The 23,430-nt window shown below is 43.6% G+C and overlaps 1 protein-coding gene across 1 annotated transcript in view; it reads left to right on the top strand.

Moving 5' to 3' along the window:
- The window catches only part of CASS4 (Cas scaffold protein family member 4), a 153,748-nt gene that overhangs the window by 95,756 nt on the left and 34,562 nt on the right, over positions 1-23,430 (top strand). The window contains exon 2 of the mRNA XM_030212640.1: positions 1,625-2,029. Within this exon, the coding sequence (XP_030068500.1) occupies positions 1,625-2,029 (405 nt within the window). The remainder of the gene's footprint in view (positions 1-1,624; positions 2,030-23,430) is intronic.

The following is a 23,430-nucleotide window of genomic DNA, read 5'->3' as shown; positions in this document are numbered from 1 at the left end:
TTGAAATCAATTAACATGTACATGCATAAATTTAGGCACCTGATCCGTGCCTAAAGTTTATAAGCATCCTGGAAAAGGAGGCGTAGAAATGGGAGGGTCATAGGCATTTCGAGGTGGAGCGTGAGCGTGGATTCCAGTTATGTGCGCAATTATAGAATAAGGGGGTTCCATGTGTAAATTTAGGTGGAGCATTTGCACCACATTTTTGTTGGAGCAAATGGATGCACCTAAATTTATATGTGCGCTCAAGCGCCATTCTGTAGATCGTACCTAATTTTACATAGTAACATAGTTAATGACGGCAGATATAGACCTGTACGAGGTGTGGCTTATAGAATAGCGCTTAAGCAGTTTTTTCCCCAACAATGTTTTAGGTACATTTTATAGAATTCAACCCTTAATATGGCATTAGCACGGGGAAAACAGGCTGTGCTATCACGTTAACTATTTTTTTTAAAAATTTTTGTAGAGGGGGTATGTCATAGGCAGAGAGTGGGTGTTCCTGCGCTAGCATGATAAAGCAGTTCAGGCGGGAACATAATAATTTTCTCCTAAATAGGAGGTACTACGTGCTCTCATGTTAATTTTTTGCAGGTCTCATATGCTAATGGCAACATTAGCACACAACCTTCAAATAAAAAAAATAAACAAAAAGCCCTAAAAAGTACTGTGTTAAATATAGACTTAGTGCACAGGAAAGTCCTACGTTAGAATGCATTAAGCCCAGATTTCAGCACATTTTAGTAAAAGGGCTTCTAAGTTTGTACCTGAGGCAATGGAGGGTTAAGTGATTTAGCCAAGATCATAAGGAGAAGCAGCAGGATTTGAACTGGGTTTCCATGGTTGTTAAGCTGGTGCTCTAACCACTAGGCTACTTCTCCACTCCACTTCACTTCGACCACTGAGCATATTGTACAATTCATTTGCTAGCATGTTTAGCAGGGGCAACAATCTCAGAAACTACATGTAGAAAATAAGAGCAACATCAGTCGGCCATCTGCATGTATAACTGCTGGTATTTATGTGTGGAAGAGGCAATTTTGCAATTTCCATGTATAAGTTCAGCAATTATAGATCATAGTGGCCCATTTCAGGAAACTATCTGGTCAAACTAAAGCTGGATATTCAAAGCAAGGCAATGTCCAAGCACTGGCACTGGAATAGCCAGGTGAACGGCAATATCCAGAAGTTATGCAGGTATGGCCGATATGTAGTGCCGTACCTGCATAGCCAAACTGGGCAAAATTAGGGGTGCTGTTTCAGCAGCCCTAGTTGCCCAGTAGGCTATGTGGGCACTGTTGAAACAATGTCGGTGCTCCCATAAATTCTGGGACCGCCCCGACATTGTTTGGACAGTGCTGTGGCAATCAGAAGAGATATTCAGCGGTACTGCCTGGTTAAATGCCACTGAATATCTTTTCCCAGGCCATCAGTATGGTTTAACTGGGTAGCACGTGCACATGCAAAAAATTACTGCGGGATACATGGGCAAGCCCTTTTTTGCTGCGGTAAGCGTGGTGGGTTATACGTGTACCGTAAAAGGACCCCTAAAGCAGGCTCAGTGGCAGCCTTAGTTTTCTATGGGGACATTTTGGAGTTAAATGTTACTTTTGGTTTTCCACAGAATATCCTGGCAAAAGCATTATATGACAACAAGGCAGAGAGTTCTGATGAACTGACCTTCCGCAAAGGAGACATCCTGATGGTTCTGGAGCAAAGCATCCTAGGAAGTGAGGGCTGGTGGAAATGTTCTCTGCTTGGAAGACAAGGCCTAGCCCCTGCTAATCGGCTGCAGGTCCTCCCCAGTTCTCCGTCTGAGGGATGCCCTTCTCATACCCCCAAGTCACCAAACCACCCTGGCATCTATCAAGTCCCTTCAACCTGCAAGATTTCTCCTCCATTCGAAGACGTGAACAGCTTGTATCAGGCACCTTCTCCATCTTCTGTGCTCTCCAAAGACATCTATCAAGTGCCCATTTCATCGATTGCCAGAGTGTTCACTGATCAGACTTACATCTCCACAAACCAGGTAGTGATGTTGAAAAGGACTCTGTATGGGCAGAAGCGGAGCCAGGTTGACGGCGCGGGGGTAGTGAAAGCGGCGCGAAAGCAGACTTCCGCTGGCGCACATTTTCAATGCAACACATTGAGAAAAAAATTGGCGCCGGCTCCAGCAGAACTCTGTTTGGGGAAGCGCCGCTCCCCTGCCGCCCCACCTAGAGGAAACCAATAAATGCAGTCTTAGTCACCTTCATCAGCCATTGACTGTGGTGAACTAACATTAGCAAACAATTAAGGCCCTCTCTGTAGTGATTCATAGTAGAGTAGTCTAGTGCAAGAGAGTGAATCTACTTCTCTCAGTTCCAAAGAAGCAGCCACTCTTGATGCACAAAAGTCAACTGTGATAGAATGCCTTCGTGTGTACTGTTTTATTTCTTTATATCTGCTGAAGAAATAACTGAAAATGTCTGTTTAATCTGGCTGAGTCCCTCCAGTTTCATGTTTCCTCCAGATGAGACCCTTTTTCTAGGCTGTACTAAAAGTCACTACTGAGGTGCATGCCCCTTACTGGGGTCCAACAAGGGGGTTAAATAACCACAGGGAAGGAGAACACAGTTTTTGTGTTTGTTTGTTTATTTATGCTTGTATTCCACAATTATCCAAAAATGAGTTTTGATCCAATGTGGATTACATTTAAGAGTTGTTAGAGATTACATTGATTCAATTAGCTAGGCTTGCCAATGGCTTCAGATTCACCCAACAGTTTTGATCCAGTTCAGATATTACCAAATTGCATGTAGGGACTTGTAGTTCTGATTTCCAAACTGGATTCCCTATGAAAAGCTAGCCTACAAGTCCCTGCATGCAATTGGGTAAAACCTAGATTTCATCAACTCTGTTGGGTGAATCTGGAGCCCACTGGCAACCTTACCCTAGCATTCAAAAACCCTATACACCCACACTTGGGTATTTCAGGGTGCCCCTGCTTCTGTGGTAGATTTTCTAGTCATCCTATATAATAATTCTCACCTCCAACGTTCTATGCTTGGGACCGTGGCTCCCTGGCTGCAAGTGGTCTGCGAGGCAGACACGCACGGACGTCACTGACGTCAACACAGCTGATTCCAAGGCAAGGGGAGGAGTAGGGAAACACGCCTCGGAATCAGCTGTCACCCCCCCCCCCCCGCACTATGGCCCCCTCGAAACCCACCCCCTCCCGCGAACCTGTCATCTAAGAAGATGATTGAAGAACCTACGGGAAGGGAAGGTAGCACAACAGCGGCGGCGGCGGTGGCGGCAGTTTTCGCTGGCACGGGGGGGGGAACGACAGGTTCGCGGAAGGGGGGGGTTCGAGGGGGCCATAGCATGGGGGGGGGGGTAATTGCCTGCCTAAGGCCCGTTTCCTTGCCTACAGAAACAGGCCTTTTTTACTAGTATACTTATAAGATTCTAAGTACCACTACTGAGTACTTCTTACTGCTGTCTGAGTGGTATGACAACCAAGTTTGTCGGCTGATGTTTCAGCCATCTTGCAGGGCGATACTCAAGAAAGTCCACAAAGAGATGACTGAAATGTCAGTCAAGCAGACTTGGACATGGCACCACCTGAACTGTTGCAAGAACCTTGACACCAGCCATTGAAGCCTAAGAGAACATACTGATAGTGAGGTTTTCTTAGACTATAATGTCTCAGGGTTATGAAAGTCAGGACACCTAAATGACAAAAATGGTTCTTCTTGGACTGAACAGGCCCTGAGCGAGGTAGGCTCACTATGGACACCCTTGCCATGGCTGCCACAGCACCTTTAGGACTGCTCTACCAACTAAGAGACCACCCTACTGGTGTTAATGTCGACTTGCCTTGGGTGAGGTAGGGAAGTTGTAAACCGTCTTAAAACTCTGCTACAGCCAGCCCTTTCAATAAGCTGAATTAGGGTAGGCAAATAAATTCAAGGGTTGTAACAGATTTTAAACTGCTTTTGATGCTAGTTAAATAAGGCCCCTAGGGAATCTCTTATGCTATGAAAGGAGACAGTAAATTAGGGGAAATGAAATGCTGGGTCAGGCTGCTTTCAGCTATTCCCACTTGTGCATGCAGTCTCTCTTTTGGGATAAATATACTTTTCACCTTGATGGAAATAAATAACTTCTTAATCTTTTGCTTGCACATTACATTTACCATTTTTATGTTCTTTCTTTACGGTAAAAGAGGTTATTTTATGCATGATATTTTTCAAAAATAAAAGAGCTATGACTACACTGTAGTTTTAGATCCAGAATCTCGCAAAAGAGACCACCGAAGTGGAGGAACGGGTGACCCCTCCGAAATAACCAAAGTCGACAGGCTCTTTCCCACGCTTGCGCTAGAAAGAGCAATGTATGAAGTTTTGTTACGCTTTTTAACCGTGTCATTTAGTGTCTTTCCAGAAGAGTTACATTCTATTTTAGTCCACAGCAGACCCCTGAGGCAGGCTTTTATGCCAAAACATGGTCCTGTGTCGGGTCCTAGCTGTTTACTCAATAAACACTGTTTTCGAGAACTAATCATTGCAACGGTGTTTAGTGTCCAGCATTGGAAGACGCATCCTTCAACCCTAAAGGTCCAGAATCTCCACAGCTTCCAAACCCAGAGTTTAGCATGAACAGACAATCAGAGTAGGGTCCAAAACATCACTTCATCTCCAACCAGGGCCAGCCCAACCATTAGGCAAGACTAGGCGGTCACCTAGGACAGCAACTTCTTGAAGCAGTGGCGTAGCCAAGGGTGGGCCTGGGTGGGCCCTGGCCCACCCACTTTGAGCTCAGGCCCACCCAGTAGCAGCACACCTATGATGTGCTTGGCAGGGATCTCCAAGCCCCGCCAGCTGAAAACTCCCAACAACTGTCCCTCCTGCATACCTTGTAAATAGCAGATCTTCGCCTGCAGTGAGCAGCGACTGATACATACTGCTCGCACCGGCCCCACAGCCTTTCTTCTGATGTATCCCCGCCTATGCGGAAACAGGAAGTTGCATCAGAGGGAAGGCTGTAGGGCCAACATGAGCAGTGTATATTAGTTGCTGCTCGCTGCCGGTGAAAATCTGATATTTAAAAGGTATGCAGGGGAGGGGGGATGTTTGAGAGATAATATGGCATGCAGGTGAGAGAGAGACACCAAATCACTTGTGGGACAAGGCGGAGTTCTTTTGCCCACCTATCTTGAACCCAGGCCCACCCAAAATTGGGTGTCTGGCTACGCCCCTGTCTTGAAGACAGCAAAGAACAGCTGCCATCAAAGCAAAACAATAGACCCCAAGAGCCACACAAACTCATGCTTTAATCTGCATTTTTAAAGGGTTTTTGTGTGATACTCATGACTGGTCAATTTAATTATCAAAATCTTGGGGGAGCTGCAGGCAGTGGCGTAGGAAATGGGGGGGGTGGGGCGGTCCGCCCCAGGTGCACGCCGCTGGGGAGTGTCGACCCCTTTGGTAAGAATACGCTCCGCAGAGGGGGTGCGCACTCCGGGGGGGGGGGGTGCGAGCCGAGGGGGGGGTGCGTCCTGCTGCACCCAGGGGGGAGGGTGCGCAGCAGTGAACCGCCCCGGGTGTCAGCTGCCCTGCTATGGCACTGGCTGCAGGCTAGAGTTCTGAAATTTAATTGGGGGAGGGGGGGAGTAAGGCTGAAGGTTTGCCCAGGGCACCCTCTATCTTTACACCAGTTCTGTGTCTGTCTTGCTAGAATTCTGAGAAGCTCTATAGTTGCAATTTCTAATCTAGAGGTTTGGCGTTTCATGCCTTTGGGTGGTATAAAAGATTCAGGCCCAGATGCATCAACCAAACGTTAAAAAATAAGAATCGTAAAAGTGCTTAACGATTTTTAAAAAACGAGGAATGCACTACAAAAACACTCCAGAAATGTTCGGATCGGTATTGCAAAGTAGGATGTATCACAGAATCGTTAAACCCGTCGTTAATCAGCGCCTAAAGCATGCGCACAGCAGCCCAAGCGTTATGCTGGCTGCTCTGCGCATGCCACAAAGGCCCAGCTGTCAAACAAAAAAAACCCCACAAACACGTGTGTTTCAGGAGGGGGCAAAGGCACTCGTCATGAGCGTCCTGTATGGACGCCTTGCCCCCCCCCCCCACCCCCGCATGAAAAATCTCCAATTTTAGCAGCCCCGGGTCAGCCCTCCTCCCTTCCTGTATTCTCCCACACTAGCTCCGCCTCCTGCCATGCTCCGGTCCCGTGCCCCGCCCCTGCCGCCCCCCCTTTGGTCGTGGCTGCCGCTCCCCCCCTCCAACAACTACCCCCCCTTTGCCTTACCGGCCCGTGCAGCGCCTCTCACCTCTGCTGCACGGGCAAGAACAGCTGATCGGCGAGTCAGAAGGCCTCCTCAGATGTCCCTTCTTTCTTCCTGGGCCTGCCCTCCTGGCCCGGGGCTGCTAAAATTGGAGATTTTTCGTGCGGAGGGGGGGGGGGGGCAAGGCGTCCATACAGGACGCTCATGACGAGTGCCTTTGCCCCCTCCTGAAACACACGTGTTTGTGGGAGGTTTTTGTTTTGTTTTGACAGCTGGGCCTTTGTGGCATGCGCAGAGCAGCCAGCATAACGCTTGGGCTGCTGTGCGCATGCTTTAGGCGCTGATTAACGACGGGTTTAACGATTCTGTGATACATCCTACTTTGCAATACCGATCCGAACATTTCTGGAGTGTTTTTGTAGTGCATTCCTCGTTTTTTTAAAATCGTTAAGCACTTTTACGATTCTTATTTTTTAACGTTTGGTTGATGCATCTGGGCCTAAGCAAGAGATGCATCGCACTGAGGTCCTGATAATCAGTTTCCCCATGCTGTTCTGAACAGCACTGTAAAATTAACACCAGAACAGAATAGGGAAACATCGCCCCAATGATTAGCACTAATAGAATGCAAATGAGGGAAGGTAGTTGTCAGCTAATTTAACTGAATAAATGACGTTGAAAATGATCCTTTAAGAGAGTCATTTTATAGCATATTTCACATGTGGAGCATGTTTTGTTTGTGGAAGATAGTTGGTGATATGTATGTAGAAACACCTACAAACTTTGTTTGAGCGTTAGTTAGGGATTTATACTGCCAGTATTATCTTCTTAAAACCTAACCATGCACTTAACGTAGCAGCTGTGTTGTACCGGAGGAAAAGCCTCAACAGACTCCGTATTTTTGGCTATACAGCTCAATAGTTTCAAGGAGTTCTGTCTGTCATCATTGGCAAAAACCTCCATAAAGTCAATCTTTAAATAACTTTACATAGCTTTAGGTGAAAGCACCACTTATCAATCACTGCATTGTTTCCGGGAGATTGAACAGCTAGTCGTGAAAGTCACCAGCCATAAATTTGTATTACCACGGACTCTGAAGCAGGACAACAGAGATTTTGAGTCCGAAACCTGGGCCAGTGTCGGCAGTGGAAGTGACGGAGTGGCGACAGGAGAATGCAGTGATTGATAAGTGGTGCTTTCACCTAAAGCTATGTAAAGTTATTTAAAGATTGACTTTATGGAGGTTTTTGCCAATGATGACAGATAGAACTCCTTGAAACTATTGAGCTGTATAGCCAAAAATACGGAGTCTGTTGGGGCTTTTCCTCCGGTACAACACAGCTGCTACGTTAAGTGCATGGTTAGATATGTATGTAGAAACAGGAGGTGCACTGCAAGATTGCACTTACCTTTATACAATGTTTCCGTAGTCATTCCCAGGGGTTCAGCTTGGATGAAACAGGATGAGAGTGATAATGTACATGCATATTTTAAAAAATGCATGCACACATTTATGGATACCTTCTTTGGAGCAGGTGTGAATTTGCACAAGAGCATAAAATGGGCACCTTTTTCAACATCTTTAGAGTCACCATCAGAGAATGACATGGGGATGGGGACACACAGTAATCCACGGTAAACAATGGTAAGTTTGCGGTAATGGTAATATTATAATGGAATTACTGCGGGGATAGGGTGGGGATGGGAACAAGCCTTATCCCCATGCCATTCTCTAGACTGAATCCTGAGATTGTTGATAACTACTACTACTACTACTATTTAGCATTTCTATAGCGCTACAAGGCATACGCAGCGCTGCACAAACATAGAAGAAAGACAGTCCCTGCTCAAAGAGCTTACAATCTAATAGACCTATTATTCAATCAGGGATTAAAATCATAACAGTATTTTGATTACATTTTAAAATATACATGTACCCCGAATTCTATAAATGGTGGTTAAACTTGTGTGCGCAAAGATGGGCGCGTGCCCAATTTACGCATGCAATTTAATTGAATAATGAGCTAATTAGTGCCAATAATTGGAATTTTAACATGGGAGGGTCATGGGTGGATCAGGGGCATTCCTTTAATTTATGCAGATTTTTATAGAATTTGGGAACAGGGATTTACACCAGGGTTTAATTGGTGTAAATGGCCATGCCCAAAAGTAGTCATGGTTCCCGGTACTAAGTGCTATTCTATAAATGGCGCCTACATTTGAACAACAGATATTACAATTTTTGGAACGCAAATGTACAGTAGAAGTACTACAAATCATTACATTTGCTCAATACATTGTGTAAGTAGATAGCCAGGCATAGGGTTATTACTAGAAATTTGAGTACCATTTATAGAACAGCGCCTTTTTTCAGCACTAATTTTTTAGGCGCTATTTACAGAATTTAGTCCATAATGTTTTTCTTTGGTTATATTGTCTACAAAAGGCCCTACATAATATATAAAACCACAAAACATGCAGGAACCGGGTCAGAGCTTGCGGGGATGGGATGGGGATGGGGTAGGAGTGGGGAAAATTTTGGCCATATGCCATTCTCTCTTCCTTGATTTTCAAAGGGGGGGGGGGGGGGGTTCCTTCAGTCATGGAAAAAAAATGCTTTGAAAATTGCCTCTCCCTACCACGTTTTAAAACCTGGATACGCTGACAGCTGTTACCACAGCCTCTGGCAATGAGTTCCAGAGCTTAACTATTTTTTGAATGGAAAAATATTTTCTCCCATTTGTTTTAAAAGCATTTCCATACAATTTCATTGAATGTCCCCTGGTCCTTGTACTTTTTGAAAGAGTGAAAAGTCGATTAACTTTTACCCAAATAGTAGTAGTAGTACCCGTTCTACACCGTCTCTTTTCCGAGCTAAAGAGGCCTAACCTCTTTAGCCTTTCCTCATATGAGAGGTGTTCCATCCCCTTTATCATTTTGGTCGCTCTTCTTTGAACCCTTCTAATTTCGCTATATCTTTTTTGAAATACGGCAACCAGAACTAAACGTAATACTAAAGGTGAGGTCATACCATGGAGTGATACAGAGGCATTTATAATGTTCTTAGTCTTATTCTGCATCCCTTTCAAAATAATGCCTAGCGTCCTGTTTGCTTTATTGGCCACTGTTGCACACTGGGCAGAAGATTTCAGCATATTGTCTACAATGACACTTAGATATTTTTCTCGAGTACTGACTCCTAAAATGGACCCTAGCATCAGTTAACTTTGATTTGAATTATTCTTCCCAATGTGCATCACTTTGTATTTGTCCACATTAAATTCCATCTGCCATTTGAATGCCCGGTCTTCCACTTTCCTAAGGTCGTCTTGAAATTTTTCACAATCCATTTTGATAACTTTAGTTTTATGTCATCTGCAAATTTAATCACCTCACTTGTCATTTTGATTTCCAAATCATTTATAAATATGTTAAATAGCAACGATCCCAGTACAGATCCCTGTTGCACTCCACTATTCACCCTCCTCCATTGAGAAAAATGACCATTTAACCCTACCTTCTGTTTTCTATTCAATAACTAACTCCTAATCCACTGAAGGACATTGCCTCCTATCCCATGACTTTTTAATTTTCTCAGAAGTCTCTCATGAGGAACTTTGTCAAAAGGCTTCTTAAAATCTAGATACAGTACATTACATCAACCAACTCGCCTTTCTTTATCCACGTTTATTCACTCCTTCAAAGAAATGAAGCAAATTGGTGAGGCAAGACTTCCCTTGGCTGAACTCATGCTGACCCTGTCCCATTAAACCATGTTTGTCTACTATCATAAAGAATAATTTTATTCTTTATTACAGTTTCCACTATTTTGACTGGCACTGAAGTCAGGCTTACTGGTGTATAATTTCCTGGATCACCCCTTGAACTCTTTTTAAAAATCAGTGTAGCATTTGCCACCCTTCAATCTTCAGTTTGAAATCCCTGTGCCTGCTTTCCCTTGCTATATTATGCGTATTTTTGTTCCCGCAAAATAGAGATGGGCAGCCAGAAATTTTTCATTTTGCGTTGTGTCTTTTGTCATTTAGGGGAATGTTTGTTTTGTTCAGGCTCCCCCCCCCCTTTTTTGTCATCACAGGAGATGACACAGAATGAATATTTTTGGCTGCTCCCCACGCCCACCAAAAGCAGACAACCCCCCCTCTCTACAGCCTCTCCCCTACTCCCCAGTGCCTCACCCCTCTGCCACTCCTCACTCTCCATAAGCTGCTCATGCCTTCCTGAATCCTTGGTGGACTAGCGGGACTCCGTTGGGGTAGCAGTGGTGCCTGTTTGCTCTTGCTAAAAGCCATGGCCGCATCCAATATGGCAGCTACAACCTTTTATCTCAGTCTTTCGGTACCCCAAGTGAGGTAAGTCCTGCACACTGAGTATGTTCAGCCACTTTGGAAGGCAATTTTCATTGGTGTTGTGGGAAATCCCCTTATGCAGCTGGAACGTGAAACAGGGAGGAGCCCCTGTCAAGAAGAAGACTGAGTTTTGACCGTACCTCTGCAATGATACTGGAGTGGCTTCTTATCGGATAAGTGTTTATTGAACTTTGGAGACATTAGCTTGACAAGAGGAGTGGTCTTTTCCTTACATGATCTTTCTAAGTATTGTGAATTTGAAGAGAAGGGTTTTTAAAAAAATAATTGACGCATTTTGATAGATGAGTTGGAGCTTTTTTTTAAATGACCGATGATTAGTGTGAGCCAATGGTTGTCAGTATTTACTGTACTCGGAGGGTCTTTTACTAAGGTGCACTCACGTTTTTAGCGCATGCTAAAATTGTGGGCGCGGTAAATGTTAGAGACGCCAATGTATTTCTATGGGCGTCCTCAATATATATATTTTTTTATTTTCTGGTTTGTGTGGTCTGTAGTCTCCTATTAGTATTGGTCTTTGGTTATTGCCCATTCTCAATGTGAGGAAAATGAAGCATGTAGTTCAATGATGTGGGATATGCACAGGAAGTATGGAGACGTGTTCCTTAAGGCGAGAAGAGGACAGAAGACTGAAGTATGCACAGCCATTTATTTTGATTATTGATGCACACCCAGCCAGAAGAATCTATCTTCGGTGTTTGCACTGACATAGATGATTAGATTATTGTTCCCTTGCTCTTCATTTTTAACATAATGCACCTTGATGCAACCTAGGCCTAACTACTGTGAGCCTTCAGTTAGTAATTACATTTACCTTTCCTGCTAACCAATTTTGGTTCGTTCTGGTGTAGTTGCCTTGGCTTGTTCCACTTTTTAACAGCGAGTTTGATCATTTTGTTCTATAAATTGTTTATTTTGTAATTCATTTATTCTACTTTTCTTACTTTTTATTACACAAACACAATAGCACAGAGGAGGCATGTGCTTTATTTATTAAGATAAAAACCCTCTTGTATATTATTAGCTTTGGACATGGCCTCAGTATTCCCTCTGGGAGGCCTGTCAAGCGATTCCAGGTAATCAATAAGACCTAGGTTTTTTTTTCCCATGTGGCTCAATGCATTCTGGGAAATGTAGTCTTGGATTTAGCCACGATACACAGGGTTGCAGCAAGGCCCAACATGCAATGAATGGAGTTTCGGAGAGTGAGGCTTAGCCAGCTGGGAGGTGCAGCTGTCTTGTAACTTCTGGGGTGCTGGTGCTGTTCCCTGCAGTCCATTGCAGGATGCCTCCTTCTCTGCTTTCTTTTTCCTATGATTTGCTAAGTGTTACACCAGATGGCCAGGCCTCCAGCAATAAGTGGAAGCCATCACTTCATTACTGCTTTAAGCCAGCTAATGTGCACCGTCTCTACATCCTGGCTGGCATGCACCCTGGGACATCGGAACAGTGGAAACCAGCTGTGAAGAATGAGTGTCCCAGGTTACAGGTCCAAAGCATCCACTTTTCCAGTGCCTATCTGCTACTCTCTGACTGAAATTGGATAAAGAGAGTTATTGCCAGCTCATCTTTGGAGACTGTGCACCTTCAACTGAGGCAGAGAATTTGCAGCTGACAGTAGACACTACAGGTAATAGAGACTGGGGTCAGAAGGATCAAAGACAGTCTAATGATGCCTAGAGGGGTACAATGAAAATGTTTCATTCTTTTTATTACTGGTTTCTTCTTCCTTTTTTTTTTTTTACCAAGCAAAACAAAACAGAGAAACAAAACAACAACTATCAGGTTTTGAGGTACTTCCCAAGCCCTCAAAGTAAAATACACAAGTGTCCCCTGGATATTCCACTCCATGCCTCTCTTGACATCTCTGAGCGTTTCCCGGTATCTTGCGCCATCTGTACAGTCTTCAGGGTAGGGAGCTATCCTCAGTTGCTCCTGGACATTCATTCCTGTTTTACAAAATGGCAGCAGTTGACCTGAGGCCAGCACCATTTTATTGCACTACAAGATTCAAACTGGTGCCAGTCTCGTATCAGCTAGCACCATTTTGAAAAAGAGGACTAGCAGGTCAGTACTGATTGCAGATTGCTTCTGCCCCTAAAGGCTCCACAGGTGGGGTGGTGAGATACTGGGGGGGGGGGGGGGGGTACACTTCTTAATATTTTGATGGCAAGTATTTTTTTTCAGCAGCAAGGGGGCTGGCTGCTGCTCCAATTTGAAAACTAAAGAAAAACAAACTACATTTTGTCCATTTTACTTATGAAATGAAACCACATCACCAGTGATGCCTAAACCACCTCCATGTAGGTGTCAGCTGCTGCAAAGCGAACCTCCATGACAAGGCCCAGAATATGAACCTGTGGCCAAAAACCAGACCATGCTTCACTTCTTCCAAAGCTGACAATTTAAGCCCCATTACCGATTGCACAAGGACCCGTGCCCACAAATGGTTATCAGTGGTCGAAGTTGATGTGATCGGCACAAAATGACAATGTGCTCTGTTTCACTGATTAACAAAGAATTGGCAAGGAGTGCTTCTTGGAGCTTCAGAAATAGCATACTCACTTCACAAATTTAAGATCATTTAGTATAAGACTAGTAGCGAGATGAGTAAATGCCTTCCCACTTTACCTACCCCAGTGCTAGTCAACATGCAGGGCACATGTCCAAGTAATGAGATGCTACTAACATGCTCAGACCTAACAAGTTGTTATGACTCTGCCCCGGTATCATGCTCTCATTCATCTCGCCCCCTGGTGGTCAGACCTGGTGGTCGCAATGGATTGTCTGTTGATGGTTTTCCCGGTTCCAGAAGTCATGCCGGTCCGGTCCGGATTTTCTAGCCTGCCAGTTGGTCTCGAGACTTTTTGGAACTAAGCTGTTTCCGTACCTGGTGAACTGCCTGGCTGTTGGCCTTTATTAACCACCTGGAAGTGTTTCTAGTTTGCCTTGCAACAGAGGTCCTCAGAGGTGTGTCTTCTGCGGTTGTTTGTTGCTGCGCTTTCCCTGCCGCTTTCAGTTTCTGCCTTTGAACCTTTGCCTGGACCTGGACTTTGTTTTGCTTGCCACCTGCCTTTGAACCTTTGCCTGGACCTGGACTTTGACTTTGCTTGCCGCCTGCCTTTAAACCTTTGCCTGGACCTGGACTCTGACCTTGCTTGCCGCCTGCCTTGGAGCCTGTGCCTGGAGCTGGACCTTGACTTTGTTTGCCTGGCCCCGGTTCTGCTGGGTTCGTGGACCATCTTCCTGCTCCCTGCTGCGGCTTCTGTTCCGGTGGGTGTTCCTCCTGCTGCTGCCGCCCTCGGCAGTACCCCAAGGGCTCACTATCCAGTGTTTCGTGTGAAGCGTGACACAAGTCCAAACCCTGACCTCTAGCCACCTTGGGACATCAACCTTTTTTTAACCTTTCTGATGGAACACGTGGAATGTTCTGGTAGAAGACGGGAAACAATAAGAGTTCTATGCATCTTTGTCTGGCTTCCTAGAACAATGTGGACCTTTCTTACAAGTTACTTGCATCCTCTGCATTGGTAGAAATTATTTTCCTGAGGAATTACAGCTGCTGTTTGACTTCACCCCAGTGGGAGGAATTCATTTACTGCCACTTGTCTCTGTTGCCTGTCCTTATGGCCATGCTTCTGGTGCTGGTTATCATTTTAAACCTCCTTAAGCTCAGAAGCTAGAGGAAGCAAGACAAACACTAGAGACAGGTTAATAGCTTATTATGGCACTTTAAATGACTTTGTTCAGAATGTCCTCCCAGTAGCTGAGAGAATACCCGAAGCACATCATAGTTATAATTAGGTTAATCTCTGAATATGTCATTTAGCTTAATTCATTAACACAACCTTTCAAGTTAGAACCAAAAAGTACCTCTGTAAAGCCCCTCGGCTAGGAGAAAATCAGAGAATGCATGCAGAGAGGGAGAGGAAAGAGAAAAACTGCTGATTTTTTTTTTTTTTTGTGACTGGATAAAAAAGCTTCTCTTAGGAAGCGCTAACTGCTTTTTGAGGGGTAGCCTAGTGGTTAGAGTAGCAAACTGAGAACCAGCAAAAACCATAGTTCAAATCCCACTACTGCTGCTTGTGACCTTGGACAAATCACTTGACCCACCAGTGCCTCAGGTTCCAACTTTTATTCTAAAACCTCTAGAGACAGGGACATACCTATTTTCATTGTGTATGAGCCAAGTGTAACTAGAGAGGGATGCGGGGACAAAGATTCATCCCCATTCCCTCCCCACAACCAAAATTGTTTCCCGTTCTCACCCCATCCTTGCAGTCAAGCAGACTTTGTAACACCATCCCCTCATTCTTCATCCCCGTCCCCTCACCATCCCCACAGTCTTATTTTTTTCCATGCTCAAAGGTGAAAGGAAGATTTTATACAATTTTCAGTCCCTTGCCTGCTCCCACACTCCATACACCTTTCTGAGCCCCCCACACTCTATCTATCTTTTTTGAGTGCCCACCTCCCTGTACACACAAATATCTATATTTTTCCAGTTCCCTCCCTACACCCACACCCATCCACCTTTTTCTAGGTCCCCTCCTGCACAAACATACACACACACCATCCCTATTTTTCAAGCCCCCCTCCCTGCACTCTCACCCATCCATCTTTGTGTTCAGTCCCCCTCCCTGCACCCACATTCCATCCACTCTTTTACAGCCCTGCTCCCTGTACCTATATTCCATATATCTCCTGCCTCCTGCACACTCACTGGTTCAACACTGGGCAGAGGTGCACATCAAAAATACTTCTTTGGGGCAGGAAAGAAACCTGTTCTTTCCTGCCCACTGCCACTTCTTCAAAATGACTGCCAAGACTTCCTGTGAAGACTGAGTGACTAACCATCGGGTGATGATTACCACAAAGATAAGTGTCCGTTTACAGTGACTTTAGTTATATGTCACAAGTGTGAAGATTTTGTGGAACATTAGACACTTTTTCATTTTTTGATAGCACATTTGATTTTGGATTTCATGTTGAGGCACAGGGAGGTTTTTTGATGTATGATTACTATTTTTAACTGTGTGCATGTGAATTCAGTGATTCCTTATTTTATGACGTCTGCCACAGTCGTATGAGGTCTTTTTCCTCCCTTATTCTAAACCTTAATAAGAATTAAGTGAGAGTGTTTGCATTGAGATTCACTGGTATGTTGAGGTTACCCTACATTTTTAAGTAGTGAAGCAGATCTGAGTTTGACTATCACATTTTATAATATGGACATGCCTATGCTGCAACAAAGATGTCCATGTTCCTTGTTTTCCCTGTTCATAATTTAGACGTTTCAGTTTTTAAACTGGATGTTCATGCTAGATGTCACCAGCACATGGACGTCCATTTCTCATGTATTTTAGAACAGGCTCTATGGCACCAGATCCTTTTCCAAACACATGAGAAATGGATGTCCATATGTGATGTACTGACTTGGACATAGATATTCTGAGTTGCACATCCTTTCTAAAACGCTGCTGCTTGTATTGTAAGATATATTACTACTGATTGTTTTATTATTGTTTGTGAACTGCTTTGGGTTGAACTATATCTAAGGATGGTGGTGTACAAATATAACATAACAGAGACAGGACCAGCTAATTCAAGAAAAGTAATGTCGTGGCCCCATGACATTGAGACACAAAGCAGTGATATCAGTGACTTCTGATAGGTTCATCTATTTGGTGACTTCATGCACAACATCTAGGTGACAGACTCGGGCACAAGGAAGATGTATGGAAGTATGTTACATGACACCTCTTTCACTTAGCCTTTATATGAAAATTTCTAGAAAGAGCAGGTAATGATAATGAATTTTGTATGTAAAGGATCAAAAAGTTTTCCAATAGTATCAATCAGGCTTTCAAGTGAGCCATAGTATTGAGACGGTATTACTATTCATCAGGTTACCAAGTTCTGAAATACTAATAATTCCCTTCATCCGCGTCAGTTCAGATTTTGCGAGGGTCACAATACTGAAATTCTTCTTCTTTAATCATATAGTCTGCCATTTTTATGTGTCTAAAGTTATTCTTTTGATCCAGTTGGATCAGTAGGTGACACAGTTGACTACTCCCTTCTCTTGCTTGTCTCTGAGAAACAGGACTGAGAGGCACAGTATTCAACTGGTTCTGCTCTTGTTTTTCTAATTGGATCTTTACCTAGTACTACTAAAAATAATAATCATTTCTATAGTGCTACTAGATGTGTGAATTATATACAGGTACTTTTCTCTGTCCCTAGGGGGCTCTCAATCTAAGTTTTTTGTACCTGGGAGTTTTTTGTACCTGGGGCAACGGAGGGTTAGGTGACTTGCCCAAGGTCACAAGGAGCTGCAGTGGGAATTGAACCCAGATTACCAGGGCCAAAGCCTGCTACACTAACCATTAGGCTACTCCTTCACTTTACCCCCAAATGGTATATATGGGCACTAAGAATTGTGCATATTCCCAATTTGCATGAGCAATTTAATTGAATAATAAGCCAATGAGCACAGATAATTGGGTGCTAATAATCAATTATTGGTGCTAATTGGCATTAATTAAAATTTATGTGCATATTTTTAGGTGCAGGTCCAAAAAGGAGGCAGAGCTATGGGAGGGTCATGGGCAATCAGGGGCATTTCTTCAATGTATGTGTTCTGTTATAGAATAAAGGGGATCCATGCCTAATTTAGGCACAAGGATTTACACCAGGCTTTAGTTGGTATAAATCCTCACTTCTAGAGTTAGGCGTGGATCCCGGTTGTAAGCATTATTCTATAAACTGCGCCTATAGTCTCTATAGTCGATGACCTAACTTATGTTACAATTCAATCTATCACTCAGGAACCTCTATGCAATACCATAATGTATTCTTCTTTACCATGTATGTATGCACCTTAATGCAATACCATTTGTAATTCTGTACCCGGAAATGGCGATCGCCATTACGGCATAATGTAAGCCACATTGAGCCTGCAAATTGGTGGGAAAATGTGGGATACAAATGCAACAAATAATAATAATAATAATAATAATAATAACTTAGAACGCCATTTATAGAATAGCACTTAGCATGTTTTAAAAATTTTTTTTTATCAGCACCATTTATAGAATTTGGTCCTTAATGTCTATTATAATCTACTCTTTCTCAATCATTTCTATTTTCCTGTGGAGTTCCACAAGTTTCCTTTTTTGCACCTTGCTTGTTTAATATTTTCTTATTTCCGTTTGCCCCTCTTGCCCAACAACTAGGTTTTTCTCCTTATATATATGCCGATGATATTCATCTTCTAATGGCTCATGATTTCTGAGACTAGTCTTTTCAAGATTCTGTATCTGCTGGTTTGAATCAATTGTCTACTTGGTTTAATCATAACAAACTCTTTCTGAACCCTCACAAATGTGAGGCTATCTGACGTTCTTCCTCTTTATCATCCCTGTCTTGATGGAGTATCCTTACTCCTCGCGGATTCTATTTGCTCTTTGGGTGTGATGTTGGACTCTAAGCTGAATTTCTCTTGTCATATCTTTGCCATGATTTGGAATCTGTTTTTTCACAATCAGGAAAAATTTGAACTCTTGGTTAATAAGGCTTTGAGAACTCTTCTCCATGCATGGATATTGAATAAACTTGACTATTGTAATTTTTTATTAGTTAGTCTTCTATCATCAAATTCATCAATTACAACTTGTTCAGAGCACAGCGGTAAAGCTCCTATACAATGCTAAAAAATTTGACCATGTCTCTCCACTCTTATATGAACAGTATATGCTCCCAATTAGCTTCTGGATCTGTTTTCAGGTACTACTGCTGACACATAATGCCTACTATCCAAATCAGGTGAGGGGATCAAATATTAGATGCTCATATATATATAGCCGGGGGCTTCTTGAGGCCTTTCCTTTATACACTAAGAGTGTGATGTTGATTGAGCATCTAATATTTGATCCCCTCACCTGATTTGGATTGTTTGATACATTTAAAGTAAGAGGGGACTTCCTTCAAATGTTGAATACATAATGCTTACTACCATATGATGCCACCCTGTCTAGCATTTCTTCTGATTCCTTATCATCCAGCTTGCTCACTTAGATCCTGTACCACCAACCAGTTGATTATTCGTAGTGTAGCTCCTGTACGACTAGTCACTTCTCCTGAGACAGCTTTCCGCCGAACGCCTCTGGCGGAAATCTCGAGCCCTTGCTGATTTCTTACACTTTAAGTTCATGCTGACCTCCTTCCAATCTGCTCTTTTATGTGCCAAACAGGATTATTATATCCAACTGACCAACTCTCTTGGCTCTAATCCTCGACTTCTCTTCACCACATTGAACTCTCTCCTCAAGGTGCCCCTCCCCCAACTCCCCCTTCATTATCTCCTCAGACCCTTGCTGAATTCTTTCACAACAAGGTTCAAAAGATAAACCTTGCTTTCTCTACCTCGCCACCTCTCCCTCCACTAGTCCGTTCCCCTCTCTCTCCTTCCCCTCATTCCCTTTCCTCCTTTCCTGAAGTTACTATTGAGGAAACTACACTTCTCCTTTCTTCCTCAAAATGTACCACCTGTTCCTCTGATCCCATTCCCACCCACCTTCTTAATGCCATCTCTCCTGCTCTTATTCCTTTTATCTGTCACATTCTCAACCTCTCACTTTCCACTGCGACTGTCCCTGCTGCCTTTAAACATGCTGTGGTCACACCTCTCCTTGAGAAGCCTTCACTCGACCCTACTTGTCCCTCTAATTACCAACCCATCTCCCTCCTTCCTTTTCTCTCCAAATTACTTGAGCGTGCTGTTCACCGCCGCTGCCTTGATTTTCTCTCCTCACATGCTATTCTTGACCCACTACAATCTGGTTTTCGCCCTCTCCACTCAACCGAAACTGCGCTTACTAAAGTCTCCAATGACCTATTACTGGCTAAATCCAGAGGTCAATATTCCATCCTCATTCTTCTTGATCTTTCCGCTGCTTTTGACACTGTCGATCACAGCATACTTCTCGATACCCTGTCCTCACTTGGATTCCAGGGCTCTGTCCTTTCCTGGTTCTCTTCCTACCTCTCCCTCCGCACCTTTAGTGTTCACTCTGGTGGATCCTCTTCTACTTCTATCCCTCTGCCTGTTGGCGTACCTCAGGGTTCTGTTCTTGGTCCCCTCCTCTTTTCTATCTACACTTCTTCCCTTGGTTAATTAATCTCATCCCATGGCTTTTCCTACCATCTCTATGCTGATGACTCCCAAATCTACCTTTCTACCCCTGATGTCTCACCTTGCATCCAAACCAAAGTTTCAGCGTGCTTGTCTGACATTGCTGTCTGGATGTCTCAACGCCACCTGAAATTAAATATGACCAAAACCGAGCTTCTCATTTCCCCCCCCAAACCCACCTCCCCGCTCCCCCTGTTTTCTATTTCTGTTGATGGCTCTCTCATTCTCCCTGTCTCCTCAGCTCGAAACCTTGGGGTCATCTTTGACTCTTCTCTCTCCTTCTCTGCTCATATCCAGCAGATTGCCAAGACCTGTCGTTTCTTTCTTTACAACATCCGTAAAATCCGCCCCTTTCTTTCCGAGCACTCTACCAAAACCCTCATCCACACCCTTGTCACTTCTTGTTTAGACTACTGCAATCTGCTTCTTGCTGGCCTCCCACTTAGTCACCTCTCCCCTTTCCAGTCAGTTCAAAACTCTGCTGCCCGTCTCATCTTCCGCCAGGGTCGCTTTACTCATACTACCCCTGTCCTCAAGACCCTTCACTGGCTCCCTATCCGTTTTCGCATCCTGTTCAAACTTCTTCTACTAACCTATAAATGTAATCACTCTGCTGCTCCCCAGTATCTCTCCACACTCGTCCATCCCTACACCCCTTCCCGTGCACTCCGCTCCATGGATAAATCCTTCTTATCTGTTCCCTTCTCCACTACTGCCAACTCCAGACTTCGCGCCTTCTGTCTCGCTGCACCCTACGCCTGGAATAAACTTCCTGAGCCCCTACGTCTTGCCCCATCCTTGGCCACCTTTAAATCTAGACTGAAAGCCCACCTCTTTAACATTGCTTTTGACTCATAACCACTTGTAACCACTCGCCTCCACCTACCCTCCTCTCTTCCTTCCCGTTCACATTAATTGATTTGATTTGCTTACTTTATTTATTTTTTGTCTATTAGATTGTAAGCTCTTTGAGCAGGGACTGTCTTTCTTCTATGTTTGTGCAGCGCTGCGTACGCCTTGTAGCGCTATAGAAATGCTAAATAGTAGTAGTAGTGCTCCCTCACTCTGGAACAATCTTCCCCCAGATTTGAGGCCCATCCCCTCTCAGCCTAAATTTAAAACTGCACTAAAGACCTGGCTTTTTAAGAAGGCCTTTGAATCATTTATCACTTGAAGGTAAATTTTATTGTTCTTATACTGGTTTTAATTCCCTCTCCTTTTCTGTCTTCTTATGTGTTCAGTCATCTGTGTTTCAACTGATAGTTATGTCATAGATTTGAACTTTGTTATGCTATACTCACCCGCCTTCCTACATTGCTTATAGTTTAATGCCTGCCCTATATATTTGAGTTTATGTTCCGTATTTCGTATTTTGTACATTGTTATATCTCTAGATGATTCGATGGTATAACAAATGCTCAAATCAAATATGTGAGCAGGCAGATAAGAGGGTAGGACAGTTTATTGATTCTGCTAGACCAGGGGTAGGCAACGTTTATATACAGGGGGCTACATGAATGTCACTACTGTCACTGGTGGGCCTCAACATTACATAACATCAGAACTGGAAATGCACACAGGTCCATAGACCTTCTGTGATAAATAAATACAATTTTAACTAAAAGCAATGGAAACAGAATAGCTATTCTGAAAATATTTGTGAAATACAGTATTTTAGTCAAAATTCTGGTTAATAATGTTTTCTGTGTATACTTCCCATGGTCTTGTGGGTCACATAAAATTCAGTGGTGGAACACATTCAACCCACGAGTCACATGTTGTCCACTCCTGTACTAGACCTATCTTCTGCATTTCAGACCATAGACCATGATATCCTGCTTATGCGACTACAGGCAACAGGGGTGGGAGGGATGGCCTTTTCTTGGCTATTATGGAAAACAGTAGGCAATCAATCTACTGGGAGGGTGAATATTTGGTTGCTGTATACTTGGTTTTCCACAGGGATTAGTTTTATCATCTCTTCTTTTTAATGTATGTTTGGTCCCCGGGGCAAGACTGGTGTAGACTTATGGGATGGAATGAATGAAACCTTTTTGAGGATGACACTCAACTGATTGTAACAACCATCTCAGACCAAATGGCAACAGCAAGTGTATAAGTTTGGGTCAGACACATGTCGTAAAGGTACCCAAATAATTTATCTTGTTAACGTTAACCTTATATATAGAAAATCAGTGGCTTAACTAGTTATCTTGCTGCATTTCCCAGTTAAACGATAAATCAATAAACTTTAACTAGAAATGGTCTAACTAGAAACTTCACAAGCTACTTATACGCCTTGTGCAAAATGCCCCACAAATGCTCCTGTTGCACTTCCAGCTCACCCACTTTCATGACATCAGGAAGGGAAACCAATGGACAGGGTGCAATTTTGCCACCCTAGCTTCCCTTGCGCTGGCTGCCTATAACTAGCCCTGAGTCTAATTTTAACCAGATATCTGTCCCTAGAAAATTTAGCTCTGTATATATGTTATGGAAAAATACCAGACCCTCCAAAGTATGGGTGATATGTGGCAAAGACGATTGTTGTTATATAGGGAAGAGCAGAGGATCACGAAGTTAGCAATGAGTGTTAGCTGATGTTACAGCGCCATCTAGTGACAAACAGACTTTTTCCTATATGTCTAATACTCCTAATACAGTACTTTTACTTAATATTTCTAAAAGTGCTACATGGTGTAGGAGCACTGTACATAGAGATAAATATAAGGGAAGGGATTTTGGATTTAGCTCGTGCCATTTTTAGTTGTAGCTTGAAGCAAATTACATTCTGGTACACTATTTTCCTGTTCCCAGAGGGCTCATAATCTAAGTTTGCGCCTGGGACAGTGAAGGATTAAATGACTTGTAAACCATGGTGGGATTTGAAACAGGCTTCTCTGGGTCTTAGCCCACTGCTCTAACAATTAGGCTACTCCTCCACAGTTAGATTTAGGATTTCAGGTCCAGCCATTTGGTACTGCTGTTGCACAATGACTGGAACTCGCAGCCTCAGGAATTGTAAACACTACCTCTACAGCATCTTCAGCTCCAACCAAACCAGGAACCAGATGACTTAATCTGGGACCAAATTGAATTCATTATGAAGTTAACCATCTGGTAAGGTGCATACAAGGGTGGGGGCTGTGGCAAGAGGGGTGATTTTCATCCTTCCCCTGAGTTTTAGTCCATTGGTTTTGTAACTGTTCATATAATTACATTTAGACATCCCTATTTTTTGTAGAGATAGAAACCTTCTCAGAAGAGCTTATAACCTAGATGAGACACACAGACAAGATAAATAGGAGGCAATCCTATAACAGGGCACCAGCATTTATGCACCATATTTGCATGGGCCTGGCTACTCCCACGGTCTGCGGTGATGCTGAATATTCAATGCCAGGACATTATGGTTACAGTGGGAATTACAGCGGTAATGGAGAAAATTTGCAAAGTAGTATGGTAACAGTAGTACTTTATGTGGTAGTGACGCAGGAACGGAGATAGCAATTGGTTTTATTCCATGGTAATAGGGATAAAAGGTTGGCCGGCCTACCCCACCCCCA

The sequence above is a fragment of the Microcaecilia unicolor genome, chromosome 8 (genome assembly GCF_901765095.1).
Source record: "Microcaecilia unicolor chromosome 8, aMicUni1.1, whole genome shotgun sequence".
NCBI classification, from domain to species: Eukaryota; Metazoa; Chordata; class Amphibia; order Gymnophiona; family Siphonopidae; genus Microcaecilia; species Microcaecilia unicolor.
Note: the sequence above shows the minus strand (reverse complement) of the source record. Positions and strands in the feature narration are given on the sequence as shown.